Source organism: Plectrocnemia conspersa, unplaced genomic scaffold (genome assembly GCF_051122295.1).
Source record: "Plectrocnemia conspersa isolate PC_06_02 unplaced genomic scaffold, ASM5112229v1 ptg000006l, whole genome shotgun sequence".
Lineage (NCBI taxonomy): Eukaryota > Metazoa > Arthropoda > Insecta > Trichoptera > Polycentropodidae > Plectrocnemia > Plectrocnemia conspersa.
The window spans coordinates 19,011,936-19,027,005 of record NW_028277170.1 but is presented as its reverse complement, the minus strand read 5'-3'; the positions used below and the strand labels follow the sequence as shown (position 1 = coordinate 19,027,005).

At 34.7% G+C, this 15,070-nt stretch overlaps 1 protein-coding gene across 50 annotated transcripts in view; it reads right to left on the bottom strand.

The window, feature by feature from the left end:
• Positions 1 to 2,090: 2,090 nt before the first annotated feature.
• The window catches only part of LOC148234439 (uncharacterized), a 68,160-nt gene continuing 55,180 nt past the window's right edge, over positions 2,091 to 15,070 (bottom strand). For 2 of the 50 annotated variants that reach the window (XM_088187350.1, XM_088187351.1), the window contains 20 exons: positions 13,887 to 14,220; positions 13,578 to 13,734; positions 13,314 to 13,410; positions 11,594 to 11,757; positions 11,329 to 11,517; positions 11,036 to 11,252; positions 10,637 to 10,964; positions 7,876 to 8,029; positions 7,685 to 7,805; positions 7,497 to 7,609; positions 4,822 to 5,031; positions 4,302 to 4,745; positions 4,047 to 4,227; positions 3,619 to 3,978; positions 3,448 to 3,554; positions 3,296 to 3,377; positions 3,118 to 3,229; positions 2,956 to 3,035; positions 2,760 to 2,890; positions 2,091 to 2,667 (listed from right to left, as the gene is read on the bottom strand). In XM_088187350.1, the coding sequence (XP_088043476.1) occupies positions 2,377 to 2,667; positions 2,760 to 2,890; positions 2,956 to 3,035; positions 3,118 to 3,229; positions 3,296 to 3,377; positions 3,448 to 3,554; positions 3,619 to 3,978; positions 4,047 to 4,227; positions 4,302 to 4,745; positions 4,822 to 5,031; positions 7,497 to 7,609; positions 7,685 to 7,805; positions 7,876 to 8,029; positions 10,637 to 10,964; positions 11,036 to 11,252; positions 11,329 to 11,517; positions 11,594 to 11,757; positions 13,314 to 13,410; positions 13,578 to 13,734; positions 13,887 to 14,185 (3,837 nt within the window). In that variant the 5' untranslated portion in view covers positions 14,186 to 14,220 and the 3' untranslated portion in view covers positions 2,091 to 2,376. Of the gene's footprint in view, positions 2,668 to 2,759; positions 2,891 to 2,955; positions 3,036 to 3,117; positions 3,230 to 3,295; positions 3,378 to 3,447; positions 3,555 to 3,618; positions 3,979 to 4,046; positions 4,228 to 4,301; positions 4,746 to 4,821; positions 5,032 to 7,496; positions 7,806 to 7,875; positions 8,030 to 10,636; positions 10,965 to 11,035; positions 11,253 to 11,328; positions 11,518 to 11,593; positions 11,758 to 13,313; positions 13,411 to 13,577; positions 13,735 to 13,886; positions 14,221 to 15,070 lie in introns of all 50 variants that reach the window. The other 48 variants (XM_088187352.1, XM_088187353.1, XM_088187357.1 and 45 more) reach the window with 28 other exon arrangements.

Below are 15,070 nucleotides of genomic sequence, written 5' to 3'. Positions count from 1 at the left end.
CCTTGAAATCGAAAACAAGCGAGACAACGAATATTCTTATGCGCATGTATCGCTTCTCTCTCGCATACGTCTGCATACATAGACAACGCATTTACAAAATTATTTCAGTACGAATTTTTGAGGTATCAGTTACCAGCAAATTGTTTTTGGATTCGATACTCACAATTTTTCATAGTGACTTTTTAAAAATTGAAAATGAACTACTAATCTTCTTATACATCATTAGAAAGTGATAGTATTGTGACTTCCAACTTAACCGTGATTTTATTTTGAATTTTTATTTTTTAAATGTAATTAATTGTATTTTAAAATAAGTATATTTTCTATGTATGTAAATGTATATCTACTATATATATAATTTGTATCACTATATAACAAAAATATTTTATTCATTTTTGAAATGTTTTTAATTGCATTTTTTAAATAATATATATACGTGTAAAAGTTTACGATCTCTTTTAAGCTCTCCAAACTATGCCGATACGCTGCAGTTTCCCGATAATAACCTTTATTGCAGCGCAGGTAGAAACAAAAAAAACACACAATCGTATTTTCGTGCGTCGTATACGACTTTATTCTTGTGACTGAGCTCTAGCACGCGCGAATGCATGTGTGTACAATATGGAAGCTGTGACGTTCATTGCAGTAGTGCCTTGACTTGCGAGTTTAATACGTTCTGTAATGGAGCTTGTAATTCAATTTGCTCAATTTTCTCCATTGAAATGAATTAAAATGCCATTAATCAACGAAAAACTTGTAAGTCAAGATTCTACTATTCTGGTTATAATAGTAGTTTTATAATAAAAACACATTTTTTTTATAAATAATTTTATTATGCGAGTTTATTTTACGTAAATTACAATGAATTATTTAACTACGCATAAATTTATACTAGACAATGTGTTTTTTTTCATTTATATATGTATGTATATATAAATACATATGCATATATAAATGTGAAAATAGAGAATCCAAAGAGTTTTTCGGTTAGCAGATTATACACACATGTATGTACATAATCGTAGAAATGTTATTAGATATGATACATTTTCATCAAAATATGATTTTCTATATGTGCAATAGGTAAACATAAAATAATAAAAATTATTATTATGTTAATATTATATTTATATAATTTATTTCTTGAGTTACTTTTTTATTTAATTTAATACAATAATCAATCTGTTTTCAGATAACTAATTAGGATTCCCTATGTGAACATAATAACAATGCATCGCTGATATGATCGATATGACAGAAAGATCACTGTCGCCCTTTAAGAAATGCATTCATCGCCTCAGTATATTCGGACAGGAATAAATTCATATTACAATAAATTTATAAATTACATAAAAAAAACATTAAGCAAATCAAAATAATCAGTCGATACACGTCGATATAAATCGATAAAAGGCAATCTGTGTTTCTCCCCTAATTTAAATATTTTATCTAAATATTTGCATCGATCGTCATTACAATAATAATACAACTATATATATGTACATACATAGAAGCGATAAACCCTGAAACTTGCTCTTTACGATTAATTACTATCGATATTTTCTTTATGTTGACACCACGTCAGCCTTTTTTGATTACCATATTTCCTCTAAAAAAATCCAGATGTATTAACTGGACATCAAAAATAAACATGAACACAAAAAATAAGCCGGGTGAATTTGAATTTGTAAATTAGAATTATTGAGTATAAAAGAGTGCATTGGAGTAAGGTATATGAGTTATTTCGTAGAATAGAAACAAATTTCACTGTGATGGACGAGCTAAAGCAAATGAGTCAAGTGATAGTAAAGTAGATTTTATTGCACTCACAATATAAGTATAATAATTTTTAATGAAATGTATCTCAGTAATGAAACATTGAAACTGTATCTTATTTATTACTCACAGAAACAAGTTTATACGCTCTCGCTTAACTATTTTTATTCTGATAATTCATTATCGTTCTAAAATTTCAAAATATGAAATTTATGCCTATATTCGAGGAAATACGGTACATTACATTTAACAATAAAAAATCATTTGATACAATAAAATTAAAGTAAAGTATAATTAAAAAAAACATCAATATATTTATACAAAAAATAATTTTATTGATAAGATAAGCATTGTTTTAAAATTATTTATAACTCAAAAAAGGGTGAATTACGAAGACTGTGAATCTCTTAACTAATGATTATCCTATATAAAATCTAATAACAAAATCATGTACGTATGTTAGAAAATTGTTTTAAATATAGTGATAGAACAAAAATAAAATAAATTCATCAATATATGTATGTATATACAAAAAAATCATCATATACATCAAACTTATTTTAATAAATTAATCGATTAATCGTCAAATTTCATATAAATTTATTCATATTTCACTTTCTTGGGTGACATGCCTACATTTTCGAACGAGTCGCGACGTTTTATATCGTCAGTGGTGCTGGAAGGTTCTTTTGCGAGAGCCTTGTCCGGACGGAGCATGTCGATCTCTCTGACTATCTTCAAAGCTGGTCCCAATTTTATGGCCATCGCCATCACCAGATGTTCAGGTTTTATCAAAACAAGAGCTTCACCGTCGACCTCTTGCATTGCAAAGTCATCCGCATATATTGCACAGCCAGGAATATTTTTGACAAAATCGCAAACTTCGCTCACCTGTAATAACAGTGAAATATTGAAATATAAAATACCCTTGAAACACTGTGCTTAGTTTTATAAATTTATATATATATATATAAAATACTCACACTCCATTCCATCGAAGATATCGGCTGTTGGTGGGTATTTGAACAAATACTAAGACTGTGGAGTTGAGTATCTTCTGAAATGTTTGAAGTCACATCTCCATTTTCGTATTTCACAGATGATTTCGAACCTACTAGATTAATAAAAATATATAATAATATATAGGCGATTTTAAGTTAAAAATGTCAAGAAGTATACCATCAGAGGATTCAGAATCGGACATAGAAGACGCCATAGAGAGTGACGATACGCTCGACGGTTTCGGCGGCGGTTTACGGCTTCAAACAAAATTTATAACAATCGATATCTTTCATCGTATAATACAATTGTATTTAATATAACATTATTATAGACGTTTACCTGATGGCGGAGAGCTTCTTGCCATTCTTGATGTCACTGTCGAAGAACTCGCTCTTTTGAGAGACAGTAGGTGAACGTTGACTGGTCGATGGCGTCTCGAACATTTTTCTCTCTATAATTTAACATTGTAATTGTGTAAATCTGATCAAGGACTTTAAAATTATCGATAAATACTTACTTCTATTTTTCCCCTCGCCGAACACCTTGTCATTCTCGGCGTCTTGCTTCTCGTTTGCCCAGTTGCGGAGTGGTTTGCTGACCTGAAAGTTTGATATTTAAATTAAATTTGAATTATGATTGAAATTCGCACGATGAGATTAGGATACGTACGGCGAACGGCTCAGCTGCTTCTTGGATCACAAAGCCGTCTATGACGTGGGTCAGCACGTTCGGTCTCACCTTGGCTTGCGGCAGCGGTTTGTCTATTGAAGAGTTCACTATAAATATCATCGTTAATACTCATACATATATGAAATAAGGGAGAGATAAAGCGAAACTGACTCATTGGGGATTTACCCTGAAGCGCCTTACTCTGTGTCGGTTTCGCGATTGGTTTTGATACCGACGGCGGAGTTTTAGTTAGCAAATGATTCAAAAGCTTTGGCTTTGACTTTGCTTGCGTGCTGCTGACAATCGAAGTGTCTTGCGCTTGCAGCGAAAAGTGAGTGGAAGTCAACGTGGTCGTCGTCATATCTTGCCTGTTGACACTAGTGACGCTGACCGATGACTGTGGCGGTTGACCGGCTCCATTGAAGACGATCAACGGTGGCTGCGCTGCGGGATCGTTATTAGTGGGAGACAAACGAGCCGAAGTAGAGTTAACAACGTTCTCTTGTGTTGTTGTTGGGTTTTTTTGCGAATCTGAATGACATAATTTTAGAAACTGTCGCTCAAGGTAGCAATATATTATAGACAAATGTATTACATACCGGTTACAGGGCTTTGCGACGTCGTTGGTGTCTCCGATTGAGAAACTGCCGGCTTCATCGCTGCCTTAGACGTCTGCGGTGTTGCACCTTGCTGTAGGATATCGTGGAAGCTTGTCTGCATGTGTTGCTGCTGCTGTTGCTGCTGCTGCTGCTGCTGTTGTTGAGGAATATTACCAGCATCCTATAAAACATGTACATCTAGTATATAAATCAAACTTAAACAAATATTATTATCAATATAGAAAAATTATAAACCGTTTCGCTTTTGACAGGCTCGATCATGTTGTTGCTTATCGGTATGGCGAGCATGTGTTGAGAAAGTTGATTTTGTAATTGCAACGTTTGATCGTTTTGGATTGTTTGCTGTTGCTGCAATTGCTGCTGCTGCTGCTGTTGTTGTTGTTGCTGCTGCTGCTGCTGCTGCTGCTGCTGTTGTTGTTGTTGCTGCTGTTGCTGTTGTTGTTGTTGAAGCTGTTGCTGCAATTGCTGCTGCTGTTGTTGTTGCTGTTGCTGTTGAGGAGACGGCGACGCAGACGGATTAGGCTGTTGTTGAAGGTTGATCGTCGGCTGAGCGACCGTCATTGGTTGCATGCCCGGCGTGGGCGACAAAACCTGCTGCATCTGCTGTCCCAAAACATTGAGCGGATTCTGTGGCGGATGCAGCGTCCCTTGCGGCGAACCGAGAGGATTCTGAGCCAGCTAACGATCCAACGCCAATCGATTAGTATATCTCATGCTTGTAAAAACTCTATTGTGAAAACGAAAATAGACACACCATTACCTGTGATGACAATATCGCACCGGATACTTGCATAATGGGATTCTGCGGTGGTTGGAGCAAATTCTGCGGAGACTGGATCGGACTCGGCGCCGTCAGGTTGATCTGCTGATCCAGAATCTGCTGCTGAGCGAGCTGGTTTTGCTGAGTGAGACCGGCTATCTGACCGGGTTGCACTTGAAACTGCAACGCGTTCTGCCCGAGAGCCTAAAGTTAAGGACTCAATGAAAGCATTCCGTTTTGGAGCATTTGCACATTATCGACGCGGGCGAACGTTTCTTTGGATCGGTGATTTTTCCGGCCACTGATTATTTCGGAAATTGATTATTAAAATATTTTATTAAAAAAAATTAAGGTACACATTTAAATTGTTGAATTTTTATCTTTGAATTAAATCCAATGAATCAATATCTCGAGCCCGTCTCAATTACTTTTTTCTATTATTAAAAGCGTAACGTCATAATATGAACGCTAGATAACTGAGCGTTCGTACTGTGACGGCGATGGCACGATTTTATTGTTTTTGACTTGGATTTTTGACTTCTGAGAAGGGATAATTGTTTTTTGCGCTCACATATCAAGCAAAACTCGGTTTATATGTTCCGTATTTAATTTGTAATATTATTATAAGTCATAATATGAATGCTAGATAACCGAGCGTTCCCACTGTGACGGCGACGGCTCGATTTTATTGCTTTTGATGTGGATTTTTGATTTCTGAGAAGTGATAATTGTTTTTTGCCCTCTCCTATTGATCAAAATTCAGTTTAGAGCATCAAGTTGTAATATTGTTATAAAACGTCTTAATATGTAATATTGGATATTCAAAAAAATGTGATGTAGGATCATGAGACTGCACGGAAACAGATGTGCTAAAGAAGGATTGGACAATTTCAATTGATTTTTATAGCGATTTTATATGCTAGGAGAGCATAGCGAAGCGAAATCGACAAATGCTTCTTATTTACGGTCCAAAAAATGGGGGTCTTATTTATTTTCAAAAACAATGCCCAGAAATACGATTCAACATAAAAATAATCTGAAGGATTGCTTACAGATAAATTCGCTTTAGTGTCTGAAAGCTGAAATATATTCATAAAAACTCTTAATTTCTATTGATGAACGATTATTCCAACGAAATTTATATGCAGTTTCACCTAATATATGCCGAATAAACCACATAAATTTGGTTGGCGGTCGATTTGAAAAATGTTTTAAATGGTTTTCCTTATTTGAGAAAATATGAAATACGATCCTCGACACCTTTAGGTAAACACGTAGTTTTAAAATTAGCGCAACCGTATTCACGGAAAGGGAGGAACATAACTAATATTATTTTAAAAGCAACTGAGAAAATTGTATGTTTGTAAAAAATATTCCGAATAGTTAAGCATATCATTTTTATTGCTACTCTTATTACCACTTTACTTGTAATAATATTTATATTTATATATTACGACTATTAAATTAAATAAATTATTTAAAAATAGTAAAATAAATACTTGTGCTTATATGTCAATTTGACCGTAAACCTAAAATGCAAATGCATAAACCTATAGTGTTAACTTAAAACAATAAAATAATAATTTCATTAAAAGTAACGTAAAACTATATAGTAGTGGAAATGTGCCATTTAGGCAAGACAATAGGAAAAAAATGTTTGAAGTTACGTTATGTTTTATGACGATCCTTTCGAACTGATTTAGACAAAAATGACACTTTCAACAATGGAAAAAGGTAATTAAGACGCGCTCGAGGTTGTCATCCGCATATTCAATGTAATAAAAATAAATTTTGGGCACATATTTGGGAATGACTTTAACAATGCAAAGAGGGTTAAAATTTAGCCCGCATTGAATTTGTGTGCACAGTTGTTGATAACATGCGAAATTTGCCATTCATTTTCATAAAAGTTGCCGCCAAAATGACCTAATCAACCTTTATTTAACATATAATTGTCCGTTTTTATCTAGTTAAAAATGTTATAAATATAATCAAAATACCTACAATGGATGTTTAGAAAAACTGATAAAACGTTTAGTCACGAAGTAAAAATATTGATTCATTGGATTTAGTTAACACTATTTTTTTGTTCGCAAAGTTCCCGTCTGCAAAATTTGGGTCCGGAAAAATCCGAACACCGTTTCATTAATCCATGGCATATGTACCTGAGCGGGAGTCAAAGAGTGGGTAAACATTTGTTGAGTTCCCAATACACTTGAAGTACTACAAGGCACAGTCGGTGCGAGTTGACCGATGATTGTACCCGGTGCTGCCATAGCAGTAAACTACAATTTTATATTTTTTTATTTGTCTATTAAAAACACAAGAGGCGATTCAAAATTTTTTGACCCTCTATTGAAATATATCTTGCGACCCATTGAATTAAAAAGCTAATTAAATTGTGTACCTTTGCAGTGGCAAAATTCCTCACAAAATAAAAATAAACGATTTAATAAATGACGAATATCTGGAACAATAAATGGCCATAAAATTTAGAACCCCCTTACTGTACTGTGAACCAAAAAGACAGAAGCAGGGACTACGGTACGAAAAAATAACAACAAAATTATACTGAGTATGGCGAAAGAAACATAAAAGGCCCTTTGTGCGTGCGAAAATAAAACAAAAAAGTAGCAACAAGACATCTCTATCGTGCAACTCTAACTAACCGGATTCAACTGCTGGACCATGGAAATCTGTTGGGGGATGGAACCGACAGGCATCCCCTGATTCATCGACACAACTGGCATCCCCGCCTGTTGCATCGTCGGTATTGTCATTCCTAAAACATTATAATGTCTCGCTGTGATGACAAAGTCTTCTAATAGACGAGAATCGTGACGTGAAGTGTGGTTACCGAGCATCGATTTAGTCTGCAGGTGCTGATTCTGGTTCTGTTGATTCTGCTGTTGAAAATGTTGCGCAAGTTGCGTTTGCTGCTGCTGTAGCATCTGTTGCTGTTGCTGATGCAAACCGAACTGTTAACACACACAAAATATATTACATATGCAAAATCGGACTAAATGAAAATGTGACGTGAACAATTACCTGATGTAGTACGGCTTGCTGCTGCTGTTGAATCAGCACAGCCTGTTGTTGTTGCTGTTGTTGTATGTTTTTAGCGTTGAGCTGTTGTGCTTTTTCGACCGTCATCGTCTCCGGAATTGTAGTCATTTGACCAGCTGAATTCATCACCAACATCCTGAAACACGGAATGATTATAATATTTCTTCAATGTTAGTTCTCAAGAGTCAAAAATACCTTAAATGTTCCAAATAAAAGTTCATTTTCACGATTCAAAATTTTTTAATCTTCTCTGACAAAAATTACACCCGAACTGCTAGATATTTCGGTAAGCAATGAGATGGTCTTTTTTTTACAGTGCCGGGTTACGTGATCGTTAACCATGTAATGTTTAATATAAACACCATAATATTTATATTAACATTTGTAAATATGTACACACATTTATAAGTTCACGATCAAAAGTACCGGCAGTCGCAATTTATTAGTCACATAAGATATGTTGTAACTAAATGCTCTTATAAATACATACAGGGCCGGCTCGGGGATTTTTGCGCCTGAGTACTAAAAAAAATTATTCTAATACACAATACGCTAACTTTATATTCACAAAAAAAATAGGCGTTCGCATGAAACTATGTCATAAACAATTATCCGCTTTTTATATCCTCAATTTCTATTTTCTTTGTAGTAGGCTTGTTCATAGAACTACTACTATACAGAAAGTTTGAGGACGAATAATCATTTCGAAAAATATATAAGAAATAAACCTGAATTAAAAAAAGCAATGCCAGTGAAATTAAAATTCAATTTAAAAAAAAACATGCTGGAGCGCAAAATCAGAAGCTGTCACAACTATTCTCAAGGACTGGACATATTAGTCGAAGTTTTAGAAAATTTGTCAGAAGAGACCCAGATATGACGTTTGAAACTATAACATATTTTCAATTTCAATTTCATTGTTTTGTTAAATTACTAGGATTTTATTTTAAAAAATATAGTTAAAAGCGATTGCAAGATTGAATCTCTAGAATTACAATTGTTCAAACTCCACAATGATTTATGCAGATTGAGAAAAAAAAAGAATTAAACGATATAGAAGGATACTAGGCAAGGATGTTCTTTGAGGGGGGAGCAGGTAGGTGCATCCCCCCCCCCTTGAATTTGGGCAGAAAAATGTCATTTAATGAAATACTATGAATATTAATGAAATCGAAATCTTAAAAAAACGACCACTGACTGACCAACTTTTGCCCCTCCCCCTCCCTGGAAAAAACTGAAATGACGTCCCTGATTCTAAGCCAGAAATTATCTGGTTATCCCTTAAATAAAATCTTGAGTCAGTCTCGAAAATATTTTTTTTAAATATGCCATTTCAGTAAAATCATATCAGAATACATTTTCATCAGTAGAAACATATATATTTTTACCAGCGAAAATATAATTTATCTGGCAGGTGCTAGTAAAATTAAATGATTTAAATTTTCCCGTATGTTGTAATATAAACATTTACATACTCATTATTTATTTAAATGTTACAGTGAATGTGTATTTTTCAGTGAAGTTATATTTTTACTAGTGAAGTCCAAATACATTTTCACCAGTACATATATATATTTCTACTAGTGAAAATATATTTTAACTACTGCTCTAAAATGTCTATGAAACTCAATTTGACAGTTGCGAAACGTCCATTTGTTGTTCAAATCCACGAATTAACCTAACCCAACTTAACCTAATGAAAGTTCTAAAACTAATTATTATTTTAGAGCTTTCATTAGATCAGGTTCAAAATACAAACAAAGCCAACTCATCTCTCAGGGGAAAATAAGGAGACGAAAAAGTAGACAGACGTCGCATATTGCATATTACACTATGTTTTAAACATATGATGGCTATCCTTACCGATATATATGAGAATATTGGTCAAAGTATATTCAAACCGAATTTTGGTTAATAGGAGGGCGAAAAAACAATTATCACTTCTTAGAAGTAAAAGATTCACGTCAAAAGCAATAAAATCGTGACACCGTCGTTGCAGTGGGAACGCTCGGTAATTTAGTAAAAGGATATTTTTAACCCTAAATAAACAATGGCAGTGGAGATAAAATAATCTCAGTTAAGCTATATTATGCTGTATGAGTTTCAACTCGGTCATAATGTGACGATAGCAGTTAAAAATATCTGTAATGCAATGGGAAAGAATGCCATTGAATTTAGAAAGTGGCAAATGTGGTTCTAAAAATTTTGTTCTGGAAATTTTGCATTGAATATCTAGATAAGGGCGGGTTGTTAGTGAGGATATTAGGGCTGCCAGCAAAGCAAGTCTGAGATTAACGATACAGAAGCTAGCACAAAAGATCAACGTATCGCCTACACCAGTTCACAGACATTTAAAATGTTAAGAACGGTGTTAATTTGCAGAATATGGGTATCTCATAAATTGTCTGAGGAAAACCTTGCATAGCGAATCTTTATGTGCCAATAATTAATGATTTATTTAGAATTGTTAGTGAAGGTGGGAAGTGTATCGCTTTAACATGCAACGTAAAACCAATCAACCCCCAATTCCAACCCCGAGAACAGGATTACACTTCAATAAGATAATGCTGATTACGCCTCAATATAATTATGCATTTGGTGGAATATGAAGGTCATAATTCATTATGAGTAATTTGATTATAGGCAGACAATTACGACAGACACTAGAGAGAAGTTCAGTTTTAATCGAGCATATAACAGTGGCAATTTAATCTGAGTTAAATATTTACAATAAGTAACTCACGGTTGCTTTACTGCAGAAGGCTGTTTGTTAGTCTGGTTGGCGGCATCTTGTTTCTGCGCTGCTGGCGGAGCGCAAGCTCTTACTGCTGGTTTTCCACGAAGCTTTCCTTGTTTGGCCACCTGATTTTGGAGTTGACCGGCGCCGGTCTGCGTCGACACACTGCTCGCAGTCATCGTACTAGCGGGACGGATATTGGACGAAGGTACGATATTGGTGAGAGGGCGAGGGCCTTTGGTGTTAATATTCTCAACCGAGGTTCTCGGCTTGGGCGCCGTTTGACCCGCAGTCGCTTGCTGGACAGTTTGCATCCCGCAAGGCAGATTTAAAGCTAGAGATGAAAAACAGGCGTCATTATTATATTGACAAGTGTAAGCGATTTGATATTAAAACAGTCCTTACAATTATGCATCGACGCCGTGGGTAACGTAGTCGTTGTGGAAGGCTGCGGTGAATGTTGAATGAACATGCCTTGCGGTGTTCCATCAGGTTGACCTGTGCCGCGTATAAATATGGGATTCGGAGTCAACAGCTGAGATGCTTGAATGCCGCTAGCCCACATTTGCGGCAGAGTGCCGCTCAGTTGCCACGGCGCGAACTGCACGGCTTGACCGCCAGCCTATAAAATAAAAAATTTATGTAAAACCAAGCCAAATTATAATTCTAAAAATATATATATATATGCTTATACGTACTTGTAACGGATTCAAAATTTGTGCATTAGGCTGAGTGCCGAGTACAGCCTGCGACACTTGCACGCACTGCTGTTGGTGTCCGTTCTGACCATTGCCCGAAGCCGTGCTCATTCCGACTCCGACCTTCTGCATCTGCACTTTCTGACCGGTGGATGTCTGCAATGTATCACGAACCAAATATTGCGCATTCTGTTTCGTGTCAATGTTACAAGATGAAATAAGAACAGAAAACGACATTTAACATAAGAAACTACGATCGACGCACCTTATGGAGTTCGCCGGCCTTGGTCTGGCCGGGTATGTTGTTACCGACTTGGGACTGAGTTGGCAAGCTAGGTTGAGAGCTGATCACGCTCAACGGCGAAAGCACTAGCGTTTGATTTTGCGTCGTTGGAATTGTTGGGATCGTTGTATAACCGGGGAACGATGCTGAAAAATTATGTATATAAACTGAATCCAGATATGAAGCACTTTTTACAATTAAATAAAAGACATTCTAACATATTTACATGCTTTCATGCATTTATGATACATTTAAAAATATATTATACATACAATCAACGTGCTAATTTTCAAGCTAAGTTCACGTTCAGTGTTAATATTACGACTACAATACGAAACGTGAACTAAAGCTTTACACGAAAAACTTATCTATAGTCTATTTAAAGCAAATTTTAATTAATTAATAACAGCTTATTTGTTTAAATGGTTAAAATAAATATTAAATAGTATTCCTTCTTCTCTAGTTATGTATATCAAATTGATATCTTTTTGACATGCGACGGACAGAAAGCTTAATTCAACACATTTCAACTGAACAACTTGAAGATATACAGGAGACAGAAATAATAATAAAAAAACGTCAAAAATTTTCAATTTTATAAACAAGCAACAGAAAATACATGTTATATGCCAATATAAATTTATAAACAGAGAGAAATCTGTTGTAGATATGTTATACAGATTGATCCAATTCGAGTTTCATATGTTGGCAGCACTGTAAATCAGACAGCTGTCAATAATCACGCGTATTCAAAGTGTCAAATGTTAATTCACAAAAACACATTTATGAAATGGATCGCTTAACCACCGCACGGAAAACAAAAAACACAGTAAAGCTACAATATTCTCGTTGCACCATAAAAAAATCCAGATATCCTTATAATTGTTTTTTTTTAATAGTTCGGAAACTAAAGTTGTATCAACCTTTATATAAATAAATAATAATAATAATGATATTTATATTAGAATCAGTGCTTGGAGAAGGGTTCAGTGAATATATAATATATCTGAGAAAATCGAATTACATACACTAATATTTATGACTTTAGAAATAGTAAATGTATACAATAATAAATAGATATAGGTATTATAATAACACTGTACAACAAGATTTTGTTCACAAAAATCTCAATTCATATGTAAATTGCACTCAATTTAAAAAAAAATATTTTTGTACTGTAAAAGAAGTATTTTTTGCAGGTATATAAACCACACATCATCTTTCGCTTAACACATCATCATGTAACAATGAAATAAAGTCGTTGAAATGAGTTGTGCGTACAAAACATACATATAAACCGCGCACACGTACACAACATACAAAAATCCAAAACATCTCTTCCTAAAAATTTTAATTTGCAAATGAAACACATTTCAATGAAGCGAACGAACGTAACTTTGTTAACAATATACAATCATATAACAATAGACAATACAGTAGTCAATAAGTTTTAAAAACCTTGATCCTGATACGTTAGACCTGAAAAATTTACTAAACGAATCAATCATAATGTAGTTCACACGGGTCGTCATAAGAAAACATATACAATTTCGTTAGTGTCACTATATAACCTATCAAACGTCATCCTTACAAGGAATTCGGTTCTGATGCAGAGGCAAGCGGGTTACGTAATGGGACTGATTTGGTCGTAGTGCGCTTTAAGGATCTACAGACACGATTTGAGACCATAAACTATACTCACATGTCTGTCCAGCTTGGAGCACTTGCTTTCCTTGAGCGGTTGTAAGCATGTGCGGAGCGAGCTGACCACCCGGAAACGGCTTACCGGCCGCAATGACCTGAAGGTTACAACAGAAAGATCAAAACAACGTATACAAAATTTAATCAGAGATACATACGAGAAATAACATAATTGTGGATCTCTTTCTTACGAATGGAAAATAGGACTGAATGAGAAAACGCAACATTATCATTTGACCTTTGATATAAAATACTGTTTACTCACTTGAATCTGCTGCGGGTTTATGCCGGGGTGTATCGCTATATTGCCAGGCATCAGTATCTGACCTTGCGCATAATGCTGCAGATATGTCGGATTCTGCAATGGCTGTTGAATTAACTGAACTCTTCCGTGAGCCCAGTCGCTGGCGCTGAAGGTTTGACTGAAATAAACGAATATTAGAATTTGTTTAAATAAAACATCCACCAGATTAAAAGAAAAAACTTTTACAGAATAATTGATATATTTTATTCTGAAATCTTGAATATACATATTCCTTCTTCAAGCTGTTCTTCCGAGTATATGTAATATTACCTAATTTGTTGCGAGTGCTGTCCCGGAGGTAAACTCTGTAATGATGTCATATTCGGTATGCCTGTCGCAGATGTTTGGTGTTGAACAGGAGGCAGGCACGCAGCAGTGGCCATCGTCATGTTTCCAGCCGAAGACACGGGTGGCTGCATCGTCCCTTGCTGATTCTGCTGCTGTGTCTGTTGCTGTTGCTGTTGTTGCTGCTGTGTAACTTGGTGCTGGATGCCCATCGAGTTGGCCACCGACGTAACAACAGACTGGTGCTGTTGTTGCGTCTGAGTCGAGTCATGCTGAGCGGTCATTTTTCAGTCTTGTGCCTATTGAGCTCCTATTTGAACTGAAATAAAAGGAAAGACAATCATCAGACACGACGTACAACAGATTACATCTGCGTATGCAATACAATAATCGCAAAAAAGCAATATTTTTATTTCTACATATTATGATTATTTCTCTAGACTTGTCAAGAATTTCTTTTCAATTCAAAAAATATTACTATTTATTAAGCCGCGCAGCGAAAATGTTTTAAATATTTATTTAGCGAAATATACGTATTTTCACAAAAGTGTAGCACAATTTTATTAATTTTGCAAAACTACTACATATCTAAACAATTTTTTTCAATATTATCAGTAAAACTCTTTAGTGATCTAAAAACTTTTATATGTGTGTGTATCTGCGATTCGTATTTTTAAAGTTGAAACATATTAAAGGCTCGTATTTTTTGGTTGGGGTCAGAATTTATATTAGATTTTCAGAATAAATATTATATGGTCAGAATTTAAATTTAATGGTAAATAATATTTTGAGTTGGTCTGAATTATTTTTTTCAGTCAGTATTTATTACAGTTCATCGGTCAGTATTTATATAGAATAGAATATTATATGATCTGTATTTAAATCTCAAGGTCAGTTTTATGTTGACAAATGGTTAGAATAATAATACAAGGTCTTTTGCATTGCATTGCATTGCTTTATTTAAATCACTTATTTTCTAAAAAAATAAACTAAAGGCTCGTATTTTTCGGGTCAGAATTTTAATACGGTTGTGGTCAGAATATATATTAATTGCAAGATTTATTTTGACAGATGGTCAGAAACTTTTTTTTAGTTGGCAATTGTGTGGCTATTGCTGTAGCGCTGAAGATTGGTACAACTGAACGATATGTCATTCGCATATCGGCGGT